General features: G+C 64.5%; 2 protein-coding genes and 1 long non-coding RNA gene across 7 annotated transcripts; 1 reads left to right on the top strand and 2 right to left on the bottom strand.

Annotated features, from left to right (window-relative positions):
• Positions 1-679: 679 nt before the first annotated feature.
• SMIM1 (small integral membrane protein 1 (Vel blood group)) lies at positions 680-3,732 on the bottom strand. Of its 5 annotated transcripts, XM_030325438.1 has the most exons (5): positions 3,641-3,726; positions 3,293-3,426; positions 2,774-2,851; positions 1,627-1,746; positions 680-1,446 (listed from the first exon to the last, which is right to left on the bottom strand). In XM_030325438.1, exons 4-5 carry the CDS (start codon positions 1,734-1,736, stop codon positions 1,320-1,322), a joined length of 237 nt encoding a protein of 78 aa, XP_030181298.1. In that variant the 5' UTR covers positions 1,737-1,746; positions 2,774-2,851; positions 3,293-3,426; positions 3,641-3,726; the 3' UTR covers positions 680-1,319. The 5 variants fall into 5 exon arrangements, with proteins under 5 accessions (XP_030181298.1, XP_030181296.1, XP_030181299.1 ...); XM_030325436.1 differs by lacking the exon at positions 2,774-2,851 and having other exon boundaries at positions 3,673-3,732; XM_030325439.1 differs by lacking the exon at positions 2,774-2,851 and having other exon boundaries at positions 1,627-1,772; positions 3,641-3,727.
• An 856-nt stretch (positions 3,733-4,588) lies between these two features.
• Positions 4,589-19,172, bottom strand: CCDC27 (coiled-coil domain containing 27). The gene is made up of 13 exons (XM_030327296.1): positions 19,167-19,172; positions 18,174-18,560; positions 17,637-17,769; positions 16,178-16,273; positions 15,473-15,627; positions 12,787-12,948; positions 11,795-11,890; positions 11,175-11,490; positions 10,902-11,032; positions 8,939-9,016; positions 8,427-8,639; positions 6,498-6,602; positions 4,589-4,979 (listed from the first exon to the last, which is right to left on the bottom strand). The coding sequence occupies exons 1-13, from the start codon at positions 19,170-19,172 to the stop codon at positions 4,854-4,856; spliced, it is 2,004 nt and encodes a 667-aa protein (XP_030183156.1). The 3' UTR covers positions 4,589-4,853.
• Positions 13,277-14,082, top strand: LOC115521961. Its single transcript, XR_003971217.1, has 2 exons — positions 13,277-13,465; positions 13,798-14,082. It is a non-coding gene; the product is annotated as an uncharacterized LOC115521961 (long non-coding RNA).
• Positions 19,173-19,982: the final 810 nt, after the last annotated feature.

Genomic DNA, 19,982 nt, shown 5'->3' with positions numbered 1-19,982 from the left:
TAACCAGCTCTCCTTGCCCCCAGCCCGCAGCCGATCGCTACTGAAGCATCGCTGCTTGGAGACCCCCGCCCAGGACAGACCCCACCAGGTGCTCCGCTTTCCTGGTGGACAGGGCCTGGCTGGGATCACCTGGGTGCAGCCCTGCCCGATGGGCAGGCCAGTCTTTGCGGGGGGGGGGGGGGTCTCTGCCCTTCCCCTCCAGCTCGGCCTCGGACACGCAGGCTTGCCACATGGCCTTCAACCTCAGGCCCCACAAGGACAGTGTCCTTCATCTCCAGCCCTCAGTCCTTGGAGAAGAAGCACTCTCCTAACTTTGTGTTTCTACCACAAAAGGTCTGCGGGGCCAGAGATGTGAGCTTGCGGCAAGTAGGTGGGGGTGAGCACAGGCCCAGGAGGGCAGGTCTCGGGAATCCACTGGGCAGGCAGGGGCAGCCTGAGCCTCGAGGCCTTGTCCACGGTCGGTTGCGCGAGGCAGGAAGACGTCCCGCCACCTGCCAGCCCTCAGGCCGACCCCCAGGCTCGCTTCCCACCAGAGGGCGCAGCCGACACACACACGGGGTCCCAGAGCCAAGTGGACGGGCCCTTCCCAGAAGCCTCCCACTGTTGTCCGAGGGCCTCCAGCTGGCCTCACGTGGGCAGGCGCCTGGGGGGCCCCCGTGGGAGAGGCCCTCACCCAACCTTCATGCAACAGATTTTTAATGACTGCATCGGTGCACAGGTTCCCATCCGCCCTGGGCATGGCGGGGGCAGCGGCCTTCCTGCTGGCTCCAAGCCCCGGAGCAACTATGCCCACCCCACCGCAGACAACACTTGAGGGTGGCTCCCGCTCCCCACCCTGCCCAGGATCGACTTCCAGGATGGGGTCTCAGCCCGGGGAGGGGGGTGGGCAGGGGGACATACATAGCCCCGCCTCCCCCAGAGCCATCCTTACAAAACAAGAGGGCCCGGAGGCCCACCCAGGCACCCCCAGCCCCATACAGCGCCCGCTCAGGGAGGACCCAGAGGGTGTGTCCTGTGGTCCCAGCTCAGACTGGGCCGAGTCTCCCGGCCACGTGTGCCCCTGGCTGGCTGCCTGTGCGAGGCATGTGTATATGTCATCGAGGACCTGTGTGCCTGTTCCTCTGCGTGCCCCTGGATGGCCAGTGACTGCTGCACAGTGGGGTCTGTGGGGGGGGCGGCGAGTCTATGCACGTGGAGGAAACCTGGTGTATACGAGGATCCGTGTACATGAGGGTCTGTGCATGCAAAGGGGATTCTGGTGTACAGGGGTGTCCGCCCGGGCCCGCGTCCCCGGGCACATGCGTGCATGCTGGGAAGCCTTATTTGCACTTGTGCACGTAGTAGCCGGTGACGTAGCCCAGGATGAAGACGGCCCAGAAGAGGGCCACTCCGCCCAGCACCTTCAGGGCGATGCCCAGCTTGCCTGAGCACAGCTTCCGGGAGATCCTGGAGAGGGAACCGCCAGCACGTGAGCCCGAGTGGGCTGCGGGGGCTGGGCGGGGAGGGGGGGGGGAAGGGGGGGGCAGTGGGCCCCGAAGGAGGAGGGCCTGGCACTCTGCCGACAGGCGGAGACAAGGAGGCGGAGGGCGTGACCCAGCGGGCGGGGCTCCTCCCCCCAGCCCTCACCTCGCCCAGCTTGAGGCCTCCTCCGTGCTGGACACGGCAGCCACGTGGACTTCGTCCCGGCTGCTGTCATCCCACCTGCTGTACTGGACGCCACTCTGCTGGGTCTGCATGCTGCCCGGGCTACGGCCAGAGGGGCAGGGGAGGGGCTGAGGGGATGGGGAGGGGGGCTGAGGGGGCGGGAGGGGGTGGGGGCGCCGAGGGGGCGGGGCGCAGGCTGAGGGGGGAGGGGCGGGCTGAGGGGGCGGGCACCGGAACCTTCTCACCTGGCTCAGCAGGTGAACCGACGCCAAGTGGTCAAGCCACTTGCCAGGGTCACATGGGAGCCGGCAAAGCGGGAATCCAACCCAGGGAGGCTGCAAATCCGCCAAACCCTACCCTCAGGAATGTGAGAGGCTGCCTCCACCCAGGCCAGGCCCTCGCGGGGGCCTCCGGGACAGCTGCTGGGCCCTGGAGACTGGACGCGGCGGGTCCTTGGGCGGATAACTGCTGCCCCCCTCCCCGTTCCCGACAGATCAGGCCCCAGAGCTTCCCCGGAGGCGGGGAAGGACAGGGACGGGGCGGCGGCTGGTACAGGCTGGCTGGCTGGCCGGGGCAGGCCGGCGGCCCTGTCCTGTGTCCTCTGGCCTGCTCGACTTGCAGCCCCTCCCCCGACACCGCCTGGGGGAGAAGCTGGGGCCTGGGGGGGGGGGGGGGAGTCCAGGCGCCTCTCTTCCCGGGACCCCCTCCCACGGACACTTGGGGAGGGGCTTAAAGGCACAGCGGGCCCCTGAACGGCAAGAGGCCCACCCAGACACTGCTGAAACCCAGCAGTTCTTAAACTCCTGACGTGCCTCCCGGGTCCCAGGCCAGCGGGAGGAAGGGAGGGAGCCCATCTCGGAGCCTCAAGGCCTGTCTCTCAGGCGGGAGCCACCTGCTTGGTGACAGCCACTCGGGTCAGTGGCCGTTCTCAGGCCCAAGGGAGGCCAAGCGTGCACTGAGTGTGGGTTCCGCTTTCCCAGGTGGGTCTGGGAAAGGGGCTACTGGGCCGCCTCTGTTAGCTGTCTACCTAACGTCCACCTTCTTCCACCTGGGGGCACAATCCTTAGCCGGTTCCAGGCAGCAAGGTGCTGCCCTAAATGACAGCCGGGGGCTAATTCAAGCTTAATACCTTGGCCGCTGGGCGTAGCAGGAGCTGCAGAGTTTTTGCTCTCACGAGAGAAATAGCAGCGGCTTCTTTCTGGCCGCCCTGCAGTGATGGCCGGAGCTGCAGCAGCCATTCTGCTACCGGATATCCACGCAGCACCAGCCCTTACAGGGTGGGGGTCTCCAAATCCACACCCATTACCCACCTGTGGGCTTCTTTGTGTGAGAAGACTCAACCCACACCTGTTCAAGCCTGGGACAAGGAATTCCCGTCGTGTGCACCAGAAAGCATTCCCAACTGATGGGAGACTGTGGCTTTCAAGCTGCCCTGACTGGACAAAGCCCCTAGAAGCCAGTGAAGTGCCCAGAGCTGGGCTCCTGAGGGCCTCACTCTCCAGCCCCCCACTGGAAGGTCCCGCCCTGTAGCAAGAGCCTGGGGCTGTGCTGCCCAGAGCCACCAGCCAAGCTGGGGGCCCTCGCGGGTACCACCGCATACCTTAGACCCCTTCGCTCCCAAAGCACCCCCGAGGAGCCCACAACTTACAAAGGGAGAGTCCTGGCGAGGAAACCCAGACTCAGGCGCCCAGGAAGGTGGTCAGGTGGTCAGAGCCTGGCCAGTAGATCTCACCTCCTCCCAGGCCACAGGTCAAGGTCCGAGGTGCGGCCTATGCCTCCAACCTGAAAAATAGGGGGGAAAAAACCCACAGAAAATAAAGTGTAGAGGACCGGCTCTGCGAGGAGCCGGGGAGGGAAAGGAGGAGCCCTGGGGTGTCCCGGGGCGGCCAGCAGGAACCAGATGGCCCTTTCCGGCTCGTGGCCGTCCCTCCACGGGTTGGGCCGGGGCGGGGAGAGGGGGTCGCTTGGCCGGACCAGACCCTCCCCCGCCTCCTACCCCGCAATTCCGCTCTCCTGGGCGACGCTCACAGGCCAGGGGGGCCGCGGCCAGGTCCACCTCCGCGGTCCGCCCGCACCAGGAAGCTGCGCCCCGACGCGTGTCCCACGGGCCCCTCGGCCCCCGGGCCTCCGAGCAGCGCAGACGTGTAGCCGGCCGGGAGGAGCGGGGCCTGGGGCGGGGTCAGGGGCGGGGCTAGGGGCGGGGCTAGGGGCGAAGCGAGCCGGGAAGCCGAGCCCAGGCCGCAGGTGCTCCGGGGGGCGCCGCCGGAGGGCGTGCGAACTGCAGGGAAGGAAGGCGGTAGGTGCGGCGGGGGCGAGAGGGCCCGCAGGGGAGAGGAGACCGCGGGAAAGAGAAGCGTGTGAGGGAGGGCGTAGCAGGGGCGAGGGCACGCTGGGAAGGGGCGCTGCGAGGGAGAGGAGCTGTCAGGCTCGAGGGGCGGCTGGGGAGAGAGGCCGAAGGAGTCGCTGGGCCCTGGGGGGGTCCCAGGCGTGAGAGCGGGGGTCCTCCACCAAGACCGCGCAGGGACGGGCTCGGTCGCAGAAGCGGGGCCCGGAGGCTCCGGACGCGCCTGGGTCTGATCCGAGAGTTGAGGCGGCCTGCAGGGGTGGGGTGGGGGGGCGCTGCGGAACTCCCCGCTGGTCCCTCCAGTTCGCGCCCTGGGCGAGGCGGGTCTGGCTGCGCGCACAGGTGCGGGCGGAGAGCACAGCCGCGCCTGACGGGTTCCTTCATTCAGCGCCTGTTTATGTGCCCGAAGCCTGCGGTGCGCAGGACGCAGACAGAGGTGCCTGGCCGGCCGCCTGGAGCTGTCCCTCCCGCAGAGTGATGGAAAGGAACAGCAGCAGGAAAAACGGCCTCCATCCACCCTCTTCCAAAGGGGTCGCCCCAGCCAGGGAAGCCCCCATTTCGGAGGTGGCCCCCCGTGGGCCCAACTGAAGGAGCCGATAGGCACCCAGGCTCAGGCCTTCAAAGCCCGGGGCCTCTGGAGGGGGCCCTTGCTCCGTGTGGGGGTCTCCCCAGGAAGGAGCCAGGGATGCAGATCGGGGCTGCGGATGGAACCCGAGCCCCCACGAGTCCCGGAGGGAAAGAGAAGCTGAGCCCATGGCCAAGGACAGGGTTTAATTCTAAAGCCAGAAGACCGGGCCACACACGATGGCCCCGCGAGCTGGGGCCCAGCGTCTGGGGGGGCGGGGGGCGCGTGGGCAGGCGGGCTCTACTTGGAGGCCAGCTTCTTGGACTTGCTCTGGGAGGAAGGGGCCTCCGACTGGTGCAGGGGAGGCATCCTGATGCCTTTCTGTTTCAGCTGATTGTAGTAGTCGGCTCGCTCAGAGATGATCCTCTGGGGAGGAGCACAGGCCGAGGCTGCGGGGGCGCCGCTGCTCCTCCACCACCACCCCCCCCCCCCCACCAAGGGCAGCCGGCAGCAGGGCCTGCACGGAGCTCCGAGCACTGACACCAGCTCTCCAGGGGGAAAAGCTGTGGTCTTGCAGCACTTGCGAACTTCTGTGCAAAAAACGCTCCCACCGCTGCTGGTCAGGCCCCCGGAGATGAAGCCCACAGAACTCGGAGTGGGGAAGAGAGCCCCTCCCCCCACGGGCCTCGGGCCGCGGTCACTCTCCCCTGAAGCAGCACTAGGTCCCCTGCGAATCTCCAGCAGCCCCCGACCGAGAGACCTCAGAGGCCACGGAGCCTGTCCCTCCAGGCCCTTCTGTCCTGCCCCCTCCCTCACCTCTCCTGCTTCACCACCGGTCACTGTTTTGTGTCCTTTGTGTCCGACACCGGCAGGGGAAAGGATTCTTCCCTGACTACTGGGTGGTACCGAGGACCCTTCCCTCCCTCTCTCTCCCCTCCCTCTCTCTCCCTCTCCTCCCCCTTTTCTTCTCTGCCCCCTCCCTCTCCCTCTCCCCCAGCAACGGTAGCCAGGCTGCAGAGGCCTCCTCCCAGGTCCTCATGCAAGGACCCCTCCCCTGAGACCTTTGCCACCCTGCGGGATCGCCACTGGCCGCGGCCCCACCCCCACGGCGCAGAGGAAAGAAATCAGGTCTCAGGGAAACGCGGGGCGCTGGAAGGGGACAGGCCCTGGTGGCAAGCGCCCTGCCGTGGGAGGCTTGCGGCATGGGGACCGAAGCAGCCCCTGTGAGCAGCACACGGGGCCGCACAGAGCGCGTTTGGGTCAGGGGCTCGGCTCCCAGGGCCCTCTCCCCACCACACCCCGAGGCAGACGCGCTGTCTCCCACGTGCAGAGGGAAACTCCGTGGCTCTGAACTCAAGTGACCCGGCCACAGCTTCTCAGCCGAGGGCCACAGGGGTGGTGACTGACCCCTGCCGGCCCCAAAGTCTGCACCATGTTCCCTGCACCACCGTGCCCCTGTGAGGCCTCTGTTTGGGGTCAGCAAGATGACAGCGCGGGCCAAGGCCAGGGAGGGGGTCTGTGCCAGGGTCCTGCCTGAACAGATGACTATCCCAGCTGAGGCCACGCCGAGGTGCTGAGAAGCATCTCTGAAGAGGCTGGGTGGGCCAGGGTCCCTGCTGCGGGGGAACCTCCAGGACTCCAGCAGCTCGGCCCCCCGCCCCCGTGCATCCCCCGCGGACTTGCTGCTGGGGGTCACCGAAGGCCGAGAGCGGCTGGCCTCACCAGCCGTACAACATCGCCACCCTTTCGGGGGGTCCGGTCCCCCTCTGCCTGAGCAGAGAGTAAGCATGATCCCCGGGTGACGGCGAACAGTGACACAGAACCAGAACGGGGGTCCGTGGCATCCATACTGGCTTCTCCCCTCCGCGTCTGGCTGCAAATTAGTCAGCTCCCGCCCGGAGACGCGGCCTCGGGGACAAGGAGGCAGCCCAGCGCCAAATGTACCTGCAAGGCCTCCAGAATGTCATTGTCAGAGATCTCAGTGGCCAAGGACTTGATCCCGGGGGTGCTGAAGGTGGCCTGGATGATGTTGTTTCTTAGTCTTTCGAGCTGTGAGCAAAGGGAAGGAGCGGGGGAGTCACCACCCCGGCTTGAAGCTTTTCAGAAGGTAGACGTGCCCTCGCTTTTCACAGCCTCAGAACCTGGAAGAGGTCGGGAGAGGCCGGCTGGTCTGCCCGGGAGCTACAAGGGGCCGGATCCAAACCCAGGCCCAGGGGGTCCTGACACCAAGGCTTTAAGAGTTTCTACTGCTTTTTTTTCCTTTTTAATTGAAAAAGAAATGGTTTTAAAAGGGGGGGGGTACCAGAGCTCTGAACAACCCCCCACCGGGCCACCCCCTTCCCCTAGGGAACTGGCGCAACCCCCTCCCGACCCCAGGGCGCCCTGCGAGCCTGTCAGCCCCTCCCTGTTAGCATTGGAGGGGGCACTCGGGGGTCCCTCCCTCCTTGCCTCGTGCTGCTGGCGGTAACTAGCCGCTGACAGGGCATTAACCGGGTGTTGACGAGGACGGGGCTCAGGCTGTCTGGTCTCGCTGCCATCGGCCTGGCTGTGCACGTGCAGGGCCCCAGCCCGCCTCCGCCCGCCTGTACCCCACAAGCCCTCAGACAGGGCCCCCCGAGTTCTGGCGGCGGCACGCTAGCAGCTCCTCGGCTTCCGCGTCCGGAAGCCCCGACAGAGCAGGAGGGCCAAAGGGGAACCAGCCTGAAGAGGCTGCAGGAGGGTCCACTTTGGCTCCGGGACAGAGGGGATGTTAGGAGCCCCGGGACCTTGGGCGGGGGATGGGGGGGGCTCCCATGTTTTCCAGTGTGGACCGATGCCAGCTCGGAGCTGGCACCGCACTGGTGTGGGGGTCTCGCCCTCTCTACTGGAGGTGGCCGTCAGCTGGGGGTGTCCGGCCACAGTGCCCCACGCCCGGGCTGTCTCAGGCATCACTGGCAGGTCCTGGCACCCCTTCCTGCCAACCCCAGGCCTAGGCTCACCCTCTCAGCACAGCGCTCCAGGCCCTACTAGACAGACTTGAGACCCCAGCACCCAGCACCCCGCTAACGCTCCAGCTGGGTGGGACACCACTTGATGAAAGATAGCAGGTGTGGGGGGGGGGGCCTCGGTGATGCCCTCAGAGCCGCCCAGCAGGAGGCTGGCCCCCCACGGGGAGTTGGGCGCACCTGGGTGGCCACAGGCACTCTGGGTGGGAAAGAGAGAGGACCTTTCCCTTTGCCGCTTTTCGGATTCTAAATCAAGTCAGCTCTTCCGCCGGTTTCCTTTCCCGCCTGGGGGGGGGGGGAGGTCCCTCATAGCAGAGGGCACCTCGGCCTCCCTCTGTGCCTCTGCTCACGTCCCGTCCCACGTAGGGGCTCCGATATGGGATCCTGCTCTTCAAATCCCAGCACCACCCCTGCGCAGCCCTGGGGGCTCAGACGCATTACTTAACCTCCCCTGCTGCAGGTGCCTTTACGTACACAGTGAGGACGCTGAGAATACCTGCTTGTAGCTTTGTGCACGAGGTTAGAAGACTTCAGCGAGCTGCTTAGAACGGTGTCGGACCCATGGCAAGCACCCCGTAGCTTGCGAGGAGATGGTGGCGTTACTAGCATACCCCCTGACCGCAGAGCCCCCCTTCCTGGCCGGCCAAGCCCTGGTGCCCACTCCCAGCACGAGCCAAGGCAGCGACTCCATCCACGAAGCGGGCGAGGCTGCCCCCGCCTCGGGGCCGAAGTGTGCAAGGCCCCTCACACCTCTGCTGTCTCCACCACCATTTCTGGAGCACAACTCTGCGCCAGGGGGGCCGGGATACGAGGGGGGAAGAGCCTGAGCCCCTGCTCACTCCCTGAGCTCCCCAGGCCGGGGCGCCCTGGCTCTGCACGCGGGGCCTACCCGGGACTGCGCGCTCTCCAGGGCCACGCGGGCCTGCAGCTCCGCCTGCTGGATCATCTCGTTCCTGCTCCCCATCTCCTCCTGCAGCCACTTCTGTCTCTGCAGCTGGCCCTCCTTCTGGCTCACCTGGTCCTGCAGCTGGCTGACCTTGGCCTCCAGCTCCGAGACGACGTGTTCCTGCTTGGCGAGTCTGCTCTGCAGCTCCGTCACTTGCTGCGGGGGCGGGGGGGGGGAGGGAGGACGGGGGAGTAGGGTCGCCCGTGTTCCCCGCCCCTTTGTCCCCCCAAGACGGCCGGCGTCACCGAGTTCAAGCCAGATGTGGAGCCAGCAGTGGCGAGGAGCCTCTGTGTGCACCTGCGTTCCAGCCACTGCTGATGGGGGTGCCGCCTGACGGAGGGGGGCCCCCGACTGACTGCGAAGGGGGTTCGCGGCTCGTGTCCCCCACACGGCGTCAGGACTTACAGCAAAAACAGCAAGATCTGGCTGACCGTTTAACCACGCCTGGCGGTCACCTGGCGGAGGAGAAAGTTGTCCTTCTCCATGAGGCCCATCATCTCTTCGTGTTTCTTGTCTTCCCTGAGGTTGGAGAACTGGAAGGCAGAAGGGGGGTTGGCTCAGGGAACGGGAGGACGGGCGGGACACCGGTGTCCACCCGTCTGCCCGAGCCTCAGTGCCGCAGAAGCCGCAGGACCCCTGCCAAGGGCAGGGAGAAGGACGGGGGGCCTGCAAACACACAGGGAGCTGGGCAGAGCCAAGGAGGACGGGTGCTGAGCCAGCGGCGGGGAAAGCTGACGAGCCCAGCTCCCTCCCGGAGTCCCCCAGGCTCAGGAGTTGGAGGTGCGGCTGCTTCTGGGTGTAGAGGCTCCTGTGGGGTGGGGGTCGGTGGTGACTATCTCAGGAACGGAGTGGCAGACCGGTCCCCAACCTTGAGCGGCGAGGAGCCTGCCCCTCGTCCGCCTGGCGGGAGGCTGGGGGCCGGGGTTTGGCAGAGGGGCTCCGGCGGGGGAGGTGCCAGGCTCAGTGTGGGGGTGGCGGCCCCAGGCTCCAGATGTGGGCTCCCCCCCACCCCCTGGGCCTCCCGCGACACCAGCAGCTGGGCCTTCACATCACAGGCAAGAAACCCTCCCAGGTGCCAGATTCCGGAGCAATCTGAGCAAATTAAGAGGAAAGCCCTAACGAGACGACCTTGAACGCTGGGCTGACGGGGGGCCCGTGTGCCCTTGTGCGTGAAGCACAAAATGAGCACCGCGTGGCCACTCCGCTCGGCCCTGACGCTGGAGCAAAGCTCTCTCGCGAACGACAGAGACCGAGGCGGAGGGACACAGGACACCTGCAGGAGAGAGAGGGATGTTGCAGCAATTAAGCCCGGCAGCCAGGAGTGTTGCGCGAGGTCAGACCCGCCACCGATCTTGAGGTAAAGAAGATACGAGGACGTTAGGAGAACAAGGCGGATCGGGGAAGCGTCAGTGTGACAAAGGCAGGAGGGAGGAGGCTGCGGAGAAAGTGCGGAGAACGAGGAAAGCACGGCAGACGGACCAGGAGACGGAAGAGGAGGGGGAACCAGGTCTAGGGACGCCAGGAGGACGGAAGGTTCGAGAGACAAGAGGAGGAAATGAAAAACCGAGATAAACGTGAGCTTCCAGAACCACAGGATACGCGTTCCCGGTTGGTCCCGGAGAGCCCAGGACGGTGAACGGGCCGCGATGGCACAAGTCCGCCAGCTTTCAGGGCACCGGGGACCAGGACGGCACCGCGGCCACCTGGCCTGGGCCCGGGCGAGCGAGAGGCGGGGACACACTGACGGAAGGCGCCGTCCCGGCCACACTCTGCCGCCAAGTAGAAGCAGGCCGTTCGCGGAGTGCGGTGTCCCCCCAGTTTACACATACTCGTTTTTTTATCAAAAGATCGCTGCAGGATGCGCGCCCATGAAGACGCGGGAGTAGGTCAGAAGAGAGAGTGGACCTTAATCCTCATTCCGGAAGCCCGTGTTTCAGCCCCAGGCGGGCGTGTGCTGCTGACAACGTGCCCCCACCCCCACCCCCCTGGGGGTCCTGGGTGGGGGACACCGGCGGGAGGCGGGCCTCCCTGCGTTGGGGACCCCAGGCAGGGGAGGAAGGAGGAAGCAATAGATGATGTGATGATGCAGAAAGTTCCAGAATGGGCGTTGGAAGCATGCCGTCCGGGAACCTGCAGAGCGCTTCCTAAGGAAGAGTGGAGAGAGGTCGCCGCGGGGGAGGGGCGCGTGAGGGGGAGGAGGGTGGACACACCTACTGGGGCGACGAGCCTGTGGGACTCCTTGATTCTTTACGCTGTGAGTGTGAAAAACTTCGAGCAAACACGGTGCTCAGCTAGGGGCGGGTGGACGCGGGGCGGGGGGTCCTGGGAAGTGGCCCGGAGCCGAGCGGCCCGGGGTGGACGGTGCGGGGCTGCCCGGGCTCCCGGCTCCCAGTGCCAGGGTGACAGGGGCGCGGCCACCTTGCTGGACATGGCGCGTAGCTGGTCCTCCCGCTCCCGAAGCTCCCTCTGCAGGGCCTCGCTCTCCGTGTGCACCTGCCGCAGCCGGGACTCCTGGTAACCCACTAGGCGTTGTAAGGACGCGATGGCTCCTGCGTGGGCGCCGCGGAGGAGAGGAGAGAGAGCAGGGGCCTGAGAAGCCGGGCTGAGGGTGGTGGCCTCCCGCCCCGTGGGCCTCGGTCCCCTGGGCTCCCCCCCAACCCCACCCGAGGCTCCCAGGCCCCGGGGCCGCACCTGTCGCGAGCGAGTATCTGGTCCTGGTCACCTGCAGCTCGTCCTGGAGCTCCCAGATCACCTGCTCGTACTCCTCCAGCTGGGCCACCAGCTCCCGCTCGAAGGCCTCTTCCAGGGAGCTCGAACTTCTCTTAGACTGAGCCTCGGCCCCCTGCACCTCCTCCTCCTCCAGCTGGGCCACCTCCACCTCAACCCCCTCCTCGGGCGCGGCCTCCCCGCTGCCCGTTCCGCCCTCTGCTTCTCCTGCCTCGTCTTCTTGGCCGCCATCCACTTCCAGGTCCTTGCCCCTGTGGGTCGCGGAACACTCGTCCCGCGGCTGGGACACGGAAGGCACGCCGGGCAGGAGTGCACTGGGCGTGGGGCCGCGGCCCCCCAGCCGGGGCAGGGTCAGCCTCGTCCCCTCGGAGACCCTGGCACCCCCCGGGGCAGGGGGGGCTGGAGTCCCGCCACCCTGCACCTGTTCCCCCCAGGTGTGTCTGAGGGCCTACGACTGGGGAAAGGCCAGCAGGTGAGAGCTAGGGGTGGGACACCGTGGCCTGGGCCCCGCCCGGCTGCCCTGCAGATGTGGCCCGGGGTCAGGCCTCCCACCCCCACCCCCCCGTTTCCCAACAGGCCCGCACCTGCCTTCTGTGCTGCAACTCCTCCTCGTCTCTGAAGAAGGTTCTCAGGACGCTCAGCTTCCCCAAGGGCTTTGGTGCAGACTCTGAGGGCTGCTCCTGTAAGACGCCTGCGTGAGCCTCGGCTCCCCCGGGGGGTGAGACCTGTCCTTCTGGAAGGGGACAGCAGCCTCTCCAAGTCGCAGGGGAGGGAGGGGAGCCAGTGTCCTCCTGCCAAGGGTGCTGTGTTGCTGAGAAGGGGGGCGGTGGCCTGCACGTGAGCAGGCCCAAGTTTCCTGTGGCTCACAGCTCTCTAAGCGCCCCCGGGGGGGTGGGGGGCTGGGGAGCAGGGAAGGCAGGCTGACGCCCCCAGGCCCCCGGAGATTCCTGCTGCCCCTGCCTGCTGGCACCGTGCCATCGGCGTCTGGTCCAGCTCTCTCTGGTGGCATCTCGGGGGTCCCCGCCCCCGCCTCATGTGTGCCCCCAGCATAATGCTGGGCTGTATCCTCAGGAATGAAAGAAATCAAGTTTTAGGAAGCAGGCGACTGCTTCCCCGGGCCCTACCGGCACCTGCCTGGTTCAGCCCTCTGTTCAGACCTGGGAAGGGGCAGCACCGTACCCCCCCCCCCCCAACGGCTTTATAGGCAAGGACACTGAACGTCCTGCAGGCAGAACAGACCTGGCTCAACTGAGCCGCCACGCCCACCGGGTCCATGTCTCAGCCCCGGACGCCACCTTCAGGGCTCCTTCCATCCTTCAGGATCTCGGAGGATCCGGCCCTCATCTTACGGGAAGGAAGCGGAGTCCAGACAGACACACCGCCCGCCCCAGGGACCAAGCAAGCGGGCAGCACAGCACAGGGGTCTGTACGCGGAGCCCCTGCCCCCACCAGGACGTGGCAGGCTTCCGGGACGACGGGGCACTTGCGGGGGGGCCCGAGGGCTACCCGGAGCTTTGGACCCTTGGCGGCAGAGCTCGTGGCTCAGACCCCCTGCTCACCCCATGCCCTGACATACCAGTATCTCTTGGCTTGTGCTTTGGAGGAGGAATTTCAGCTGCTTCTTCAAGGCCTCCCTCTCCTCCTGGAGGGCCGAGACCTCCTCGTCTTTCTTCCGAAGCAGGGCCTCCAGCTGGGACAGGCGCTGCACCTCCTCCCCCAGCGTGCGCAGGCAGTGATCCTGCACAGAAGCGCAGGTGGCCCCCATGTGCCGCTCGAGCCCCTCCCGGGCCCACCCTCTCGGGGCGCCTGTCCCACCGGCAGCTCTGAGCCCAGGAAGGGCAGGCCTGCCGTTCAGGCACCCTGAAATCCCAGCCACCCCTGCCTAAGGGCAGGTCCCAAATCCTTGCCTGGGGGGGGGGGTGGGCTCCTGGTACCTGCCCTTCAGGCCTGGCCCCAGCCACCCACCCCCGCCCTGGGGCCTTGTCAGAGAGCCCCGCCCTCTGCCCCTCCACCTTCTGTGCTCAAAATCTCGGTGCCCCCAGTTCCTCAGAGTCGGAGACACGATACAGATGTTTTTGGACAAACGGAAACCGGAGGACTTGCCACCAGCAGATCTGAGCTGAGGCCGGAGGGAGGTGGTCCAGGCACAGGTGCCGGAGGAAAAGGAGGCAGCTAGGAAGCCCTCCAGATGTTTGGGATTTAAGTGCCAGGCTTCCACGGGGCCCACGAGTCAAAGAAGCAGATGCGCCAAGGAGGTTAGAAGTTTGAAACGGAACAATGATCAACATCAAGACATGTGGAGATTTGTAGGGTGAGGCCGAGGCCACGGAGGGCACGGATTCCGAGCCCCACGCGCACCGACTGGGGCCCGCAGGGAACCAACGGGCTAGCCATCCACCTCAGGGCTTCAGAGAAGAGCTGAGGCTGTGGCAGAGGAGAGGGTGGACGAGGATCTGGGAGGGTGGGGAGGGGAGAGGGGGCGGAGCCAGCAGCAAGGCGGGGGCGGGGGGATCTGTAGGAATGCGGAACTGCTTATACAATTACGTTAAAATGACTGTCAAAATCGCACCTCTTTCCCCTGCCATAGTGATCGAGACCCACGCATGTGTCCCAAACTGGAAAGAGGATGTTCGGTGCGACTGGGGGCTTGTGGCTGCAGGTGGCTCTCTGGCCTCCCTCCAGTGATGAAGCATCACCTCAGCCAGTTCAGACCAGGCGGTGAGGGAAAGACAGCCCTAAGGACACCTTCCGAGCTCCTGGAGGCAGCCAAGCCTGAGCCCTTCCCCAGGCCCGTTCACATCCGCCAGCTGGTAATACCCCTTCCCGCTGTTTGCATAAGAACACCATGTTGCAAAGAACATTCTTTTACACAGATCTGTGTGGCTCTAGCTAATTAGAGCCTCAGGCTTTCCCCAAAGTGGTCCCAGGATATCAACACTTTCAAAGTTGTGAAACCTATCAGAAAATGTCGAGGCAGAGTTTCGGGAATCAAAGGTAACACGAAGACCCATGGACCCACACCCTCAGGGTTTTGTGTGCCCACCAGCTACTCAACATTTTGTGTGCTCATTTCCATGACGGCCATGAAAGCTTCACCAGCTTTAAGACAACTACAGAAGCAGGTTCTAAGGAAAGACTATTAACGTTGATAAACACCTAGCAGGACAGATGGAGAGAAAGAGAGAGGGCAGGAGTTAGCACCATCAGGAATGGAAAAGAGGCATGCTTTCTCTCTGCAGAAATTAGAGGGGTAATAAAACACCATCCTGTACAGGACTAGGCCAATAAATTTGAAAATTTACATGAAACAGACACATTTCTAAAAAAAAAACAAAAAACAAAAAACAAAAAACATCGCTTCCCCAAACTGAAACAAGAGGGAGAAGGAACTCTGAATATCTTTCAAGGAAGTGACTTCATTATTTGTAGAACCTTCTCTCTGAGGACTCTGCAGGAGTCCTCAGTGATGAATTCTTCACCAATCTCGTGTAGACCCTTCCAGAGAATAGAGAACGGAAGGGAGAAAATGCCTCCCAACTTTTCGATGGTTTTTAAAAAAACTTTTTAAGTTTATTATTTATTTTGAAAGAGAGAGAGAGAGAGAGAGAGAGAGAATCCCAAGCAGGCTCGGCATTGTCAGCATGGAGCCCGATGCAGGGTTCAAACCCATGAACCGTGAGATCACGCTCTGAGCCGAGATCCAGAGTCAGGCGCTTAACCGACTGAGCCACCCGGGCACCGCTTGGTGGTTTGTTTCGAGGCCAGACTTACTCTGACACCAAAAGCAAACAAGAGAATTACCAGACAGGTGAATTACTGGCCGTTCTCTGTCACAAACAAGGATGCAGAGAATCAAATCCCAACAAATCAACTCGTAGGTAGATCTTTGCACACCGAGCTGGTTGTTAATCTTTAAGAATACATCCTCCCAAGTGGAAATATCGGGTCAAAGGCATGTGAATGGTTGAGGTCATGACTCGTGGGGCGAGCTGCATGCCAGGGGGCGGGACCCACGCCAGCTTAACCCGCTGCCCGCTGGGGTGAAGGCGCATGGGGGCTGCAGGGTTTGGAAACGTCTGATTCACGGAACCGGAAGAGGGAGCTGGGGGTCAGCTTCGGCCGCGTCTGGGGACCTGCCTGAACAGCTGACCGGATCCAGGGACGAGAGCCCCCGGGGTGGCCGCGGCCCTCCTCTCCAGCGGGATGCGGAGCTGGGGCCTGCGGCTCAGGGTCTGTGCCCAGGGCTCCGCACACGGCCGTACCTTCTCGTGGATGACGGAGATGTACCAGGGCACGCGCTTTCTCAGCTGGCTGTGCGCCAGGACTGGGCTGCTGGGGACCGGGCTTATCATCCGGGATTCGCTTGTCCTCAAGTAGTTGAACTCACAGGCGCTCTTACTAAAGGGAAGGAGGCGCCCTGTCGAGAAGCAGGGGGCAGTCAGACTAGTCCCATGCTGAGCGGCCCCGGCGCTTTCCATGATCGTGTCCCCCCCCAGAAACCCTTCACTGCCCGGCCGGGCTCACCACACCCCTACTTGTGACCACCCTCGTCCGTCCTTCCCCACCTGCCCATGTGTGTGTTGAAGAAAGGGAGGGAAATGGTGAAAGCAGCCCTTCGAGATTCCCGGGGCCTGGGGGCCAGGACAGCAGGGGTCATGCTGATGCCGCGGTGCGCCAGGTGGCCCAGACATTTGTGAGGGGTTTCCTGGCGTTCAGACAAAGGAGACCTCTGCGTGCAGAGATCGTCTTTGGATAAAGGAAAGAAAGTATATTCGTGTGTGGGAACAGTGTGTTCTACTCAAGGAGGGACGCACCCTGTGTCAGAGACACAGAGCCAGGCAGGTGGTCCCCACGGGGCAGGATCAGGGAGGCCTGGGGAGAGCAGGGGCCAGGGGCAGGTGCAGGCAGAGGCCTCGGGGCTGGCGTGATGAGGAGAGGACGCCGGTGGCAGCCGGCCCTGCCCTCACCGTCCACCTGCTGGCTGGAGAACGGGTCCTGGGTCGCCTTCCAGGAATCGAGTGCCACGCGCAACTCCTCGGATAACTCGGCTGAGATGGCTGAACCTGCAGGGGGTTCAAGACGCCGGCTGATGGCCGCTAAGGCTACACCTTCCACGACCCCCAGGGCAGGGGCCACGCTTCCATTTCTTTGTAAACCTCAGGTGGGATTAAAGGTGCCGTGTCAGGGGACCCGCGGGAACCCTGGGACTGAACGGAGACACGGTTCCGTCCTCCTGCCCGCGTTGGCGTGCCGGCCCAGAGCAGCAGGTGCAGCTGAGTCTCTCCAAGTGGAGGCACCCCTCCCCGGAAGGACCCCGCATCTCCTGGAAAAAAGGCTCAGCTTCATGGTGTCTGAGAAGCCCCTCTATCCCGAAGGGCAGACCCGGCTACCCCCGAGCTGTCACGGTTCGCGCCACGAGCAGCAGGCAGGACGCAGTGTGGTCCCCCAGCCGTCCCGGCCAGCCCAGCCCACAAGTCCAGGACCGGGAGCACAGGCTGCTGAGGTTCCAGGCCTGACAAGGGGAGCTGGTGGGGCCCCCACCTCAGACACAAACAAGACTCCGGTTCCCGGCCATAGCACTAAGCCTCCATTGCCCTGTCCCTACGGACAACGTCATGTGTGGGCACGTGGGCCCAGTGCAGGCTGGGACCTGAGGGGTATGGGGTGCTGCCTGGCCTGGCCAGTGGCCCTTGGTGACCACGGGGTGCCCGGCTGCCCTCTCAAAGCCTCCGGATCTCCCGGGTCAGAACGGGGCGCGGCACCACCAGGCGGCTGTCGGGCTCCTCACAGGGGTTTGTTCCTGTCTTTGGCCTTATGACCCCTTTTTGGCAGCTTCCAGAATTTTCAACATTCTCCCCTCTCCCCCAAGCGTATTAAGTCCGCTGAAGGAGACGAGGGAAAAGAAAGGAGGCTTTACCTTCCCTCCCTCCTCCCCTCCCTCCCTCCTCCCCTCCCTCCGCCCACCCTTCCTCCTCCCACCCTTCCTCCTCCCACTCCTCCTCCTCCAACCCCTCCACCTCCCACCCCTCCACCTCCCACCCCTCCACCTCCCACCCCTCCACCTCCCACCCTTCCCTCCTCCCATCCCTCCTCCTCCCACCCCTCCCTCCTCCCACCCCTCCTCCTCCCACCCTTCCCTCCTCCCACCCCTCCACCTCCCACCCTTCCCTCCTCCTCCCACCCCTCCTCCTCCCACCCTTCCCTCCTCCCACTCCTCCCACCCCTCCGGCCTCTGCCTCTGCTGCTGGTTCCAGCTGGGGCTCCTGCCCACACAGCAGGAGTTTCGGCAGCAGCGGCAACCGCGGCCACCGCGCACAGCCACCGCGGGCCGCCGCTCTGGCTGACATGTGCCAGCAGGGAAGGCCGCCCGACTCCATGGGGGAAGGAGGCGGTTTCACGCGGGAGCCCCCGGTCGGTGGCTCTCACCGTGAGGACACATGGACGTGGCCCTGGTGCTGAACCGAGGGCAGTGAGGCCGCGCGAGGAACACCTTTCTCAGCGCCTCCAGTTCGGCCGTGAAGCTGGTGTCCTCGGCGCTGGCGTCTTGCGTCCGTCCGTCCTGGCGGAGTGGGGACAACGAGACACTGAGAGAGGAGACCCTGGAAGCCGCCTGCCCCTCTCCCCGAGCACCGCGAGCTTCAGGACAGCGTGTGCACCGGCTGGAGACACCGGCGGCATCCGCCTGGGGAGTCCTTGGGGACCCCGGGTTGGCTCTCTGGTCTCCTGGAGCCTGAGGTACATTCAGGGACCTGCCGGCTGTGCCTCCCCTCCCCCCCATCCTCTCCTCTCCCCGTTGGCTCCTCCTGGAGACCCCTCTGAGGAAGGCTCAAGGCGGACGGTGCCTCCTCGCTCACGGGCTCTGCACCCCCCAGAATCTGCCCTTCTGGGGCCATCGGCGGAGCGTATCTGGAGGCCTTCGGTCGAGGGGCAGAAGCAGGCCGTCCGCCCGCCGGGACCCCGTACCGTCTCCCCGCAGAAGCGGCTGAGGGCCCGAGCCGGCTTGCTGAGGCCTCGCCACCCGCAGCTGCCGTGGCCGGCCACGCTCCGCAGGAGCAGCACGCCCTTCTCCGGCGGGTTGGGCTCCAGGCTGCGCTTCTTCGGGGGCAGGGCTCCGGCCCGCGGCATCCTCAGGGCGGGTGCAGAGACCGCGGTCGGGCAGCGGAAGGGCGCCGTGGACGGTCGGCCTCTGCGGGAGCCGGGCTCACGGGTACGCCCGCTCGGGCCCGGGCGGGGCCGGCTCCGGAAGCCCCGCGTCCTGTGGGATCCGGGGAGCGTGTGTGGCATCACTGACGTCTCCATAGAAACAGGCCGTGCCGTTTGGCCTAATTTTCTGTGATTCGTCTTAACTTCCTGCCCGCGAGGGGAGCCAGAAGCTGTTCCCAGGAGAGGCGGCCGAGGCCCCGGCGGCCCTGTCCCTTCATGTCTCTGTCCTCGCCCCCCATCAGTGCTCTGCCTTACCTGAAGTTGGACCCCGCTGCCGTGGCTCCGATATGGAAATTTAAGAAGCATTTCGTTTCTTGTATAATTTTTTTTTTAAGTTTATTTTGAGAGCACTCACGTGCGCACCAGCAGGGTAGGTGGGGAGGGGCAGAGAGAGAGAGAGAGAGAGAGAGAATCCCAAGCAGGCTCTGCACTGTCAGCACAGAGCCCAACACGGGGCTCGAACTCACCAACTGTGAGATCATGACCTGAGCCGAAGTCGGACGCTTCACCGACTGAGCCACCCGGGCGCCCCTCTCCCCTGAATTTTTGTGACAGACTCTTAATTTACACTCACTCCCTCTAAATTCATCCCCGCCCGTGCAAGCCTGCTCCCTCACCGCACCGCTTGTCTGAGAGCGGGGCTCCGTTAGCACAGCCTGCAGCAAGGAGCGTGCGAGGCACCCCCAGGTCACACCGCGAGTGCCACCCTGTGTTCCCTGCAGGCGTCGGTCCAGGCGCGGGTCCCGTACTCACGTACATGGCGCACACCCACACGCGCACAGACCCGCGTACACACATTCACGCACGAAACCCCGTCTGGTTTGGGTGGGAACCCACATTCTCCTATGACTGGTCCCTGGGAAGCCACGTCCCCTCTCTGGGCCGGTTTTCTCATCTGTACAATGGGGGTAAAGATAATCCCCAGCTCACAGAGCCGGCGTGAGGATTCAGTCGGGAAAAGTAGATAAAGAGCTGAGGCACGTAGTAAGGACGGCCTGTTAACTATGATCATCGTTAACTCCCTTCGTCCTCAGTGCTGCCACCTGTTTGCCGTCCTAGAGGGACCGGGCCCAGCTGGGTAGTTGGGAAGGGGGACAAAACAGGGGCCTAATGAATCACATGTGGCACTGACCTCCGCTTTCACTGCTGTTCACCGTCAGCAGTTTGGACGCCAAGGAGCTCAGAAGCAAATTAGTTCTAACTTTGCCTTTCTGTCTGTCTTTTTGGCGTTTGGGCTTTTCACTTATTCTCACTTACTGAGTGTCTGCCAGGCGCCAGACGCTGCCCTGGGCCCCAAGGGCACCACAGAGTCCGTGGGACAGCCCGTGGCACGCCGTGGCAGCGGCCAGCCGGGCCCCAGGGGCTGAGCACAGCACGGCTTTTCTGGACCCTGCCGCCTGCCTCGCTGGGCACCACTGGCCACGTTGCAGAAAAATTCCTCCGACCCTCGTCAGGACGGAAAGGGAGACTTTATTCAAAGAGTAGAGCAGGCAAGAGAGATTGAACTCAACTCTGAATGCGGCAGGTGAGCGGGGCCCCCAGCCCAGGAGCAGCCTGAGGGGGTCGTGG

The sequence above is a fragment of the Lynx canadensis genome, chromosome C1 (assembly GCF_007474595.2).
Source record: "Lynx canadensis isolate LIC74 chromosome C1, mLynCan4.pri.v2, whole genome shotgun sequence".
NCBI classification, from domain to species: Eukaryota; Metazoa; Chordata; class Mammalia; order Carnivora; family Felidae; genus Lynx; species Lynx canadensis.
Note: the sequence above shows the minus strand (reverse complement) of the source record. Positions and strands in the feature narration are given on the sequence as shown.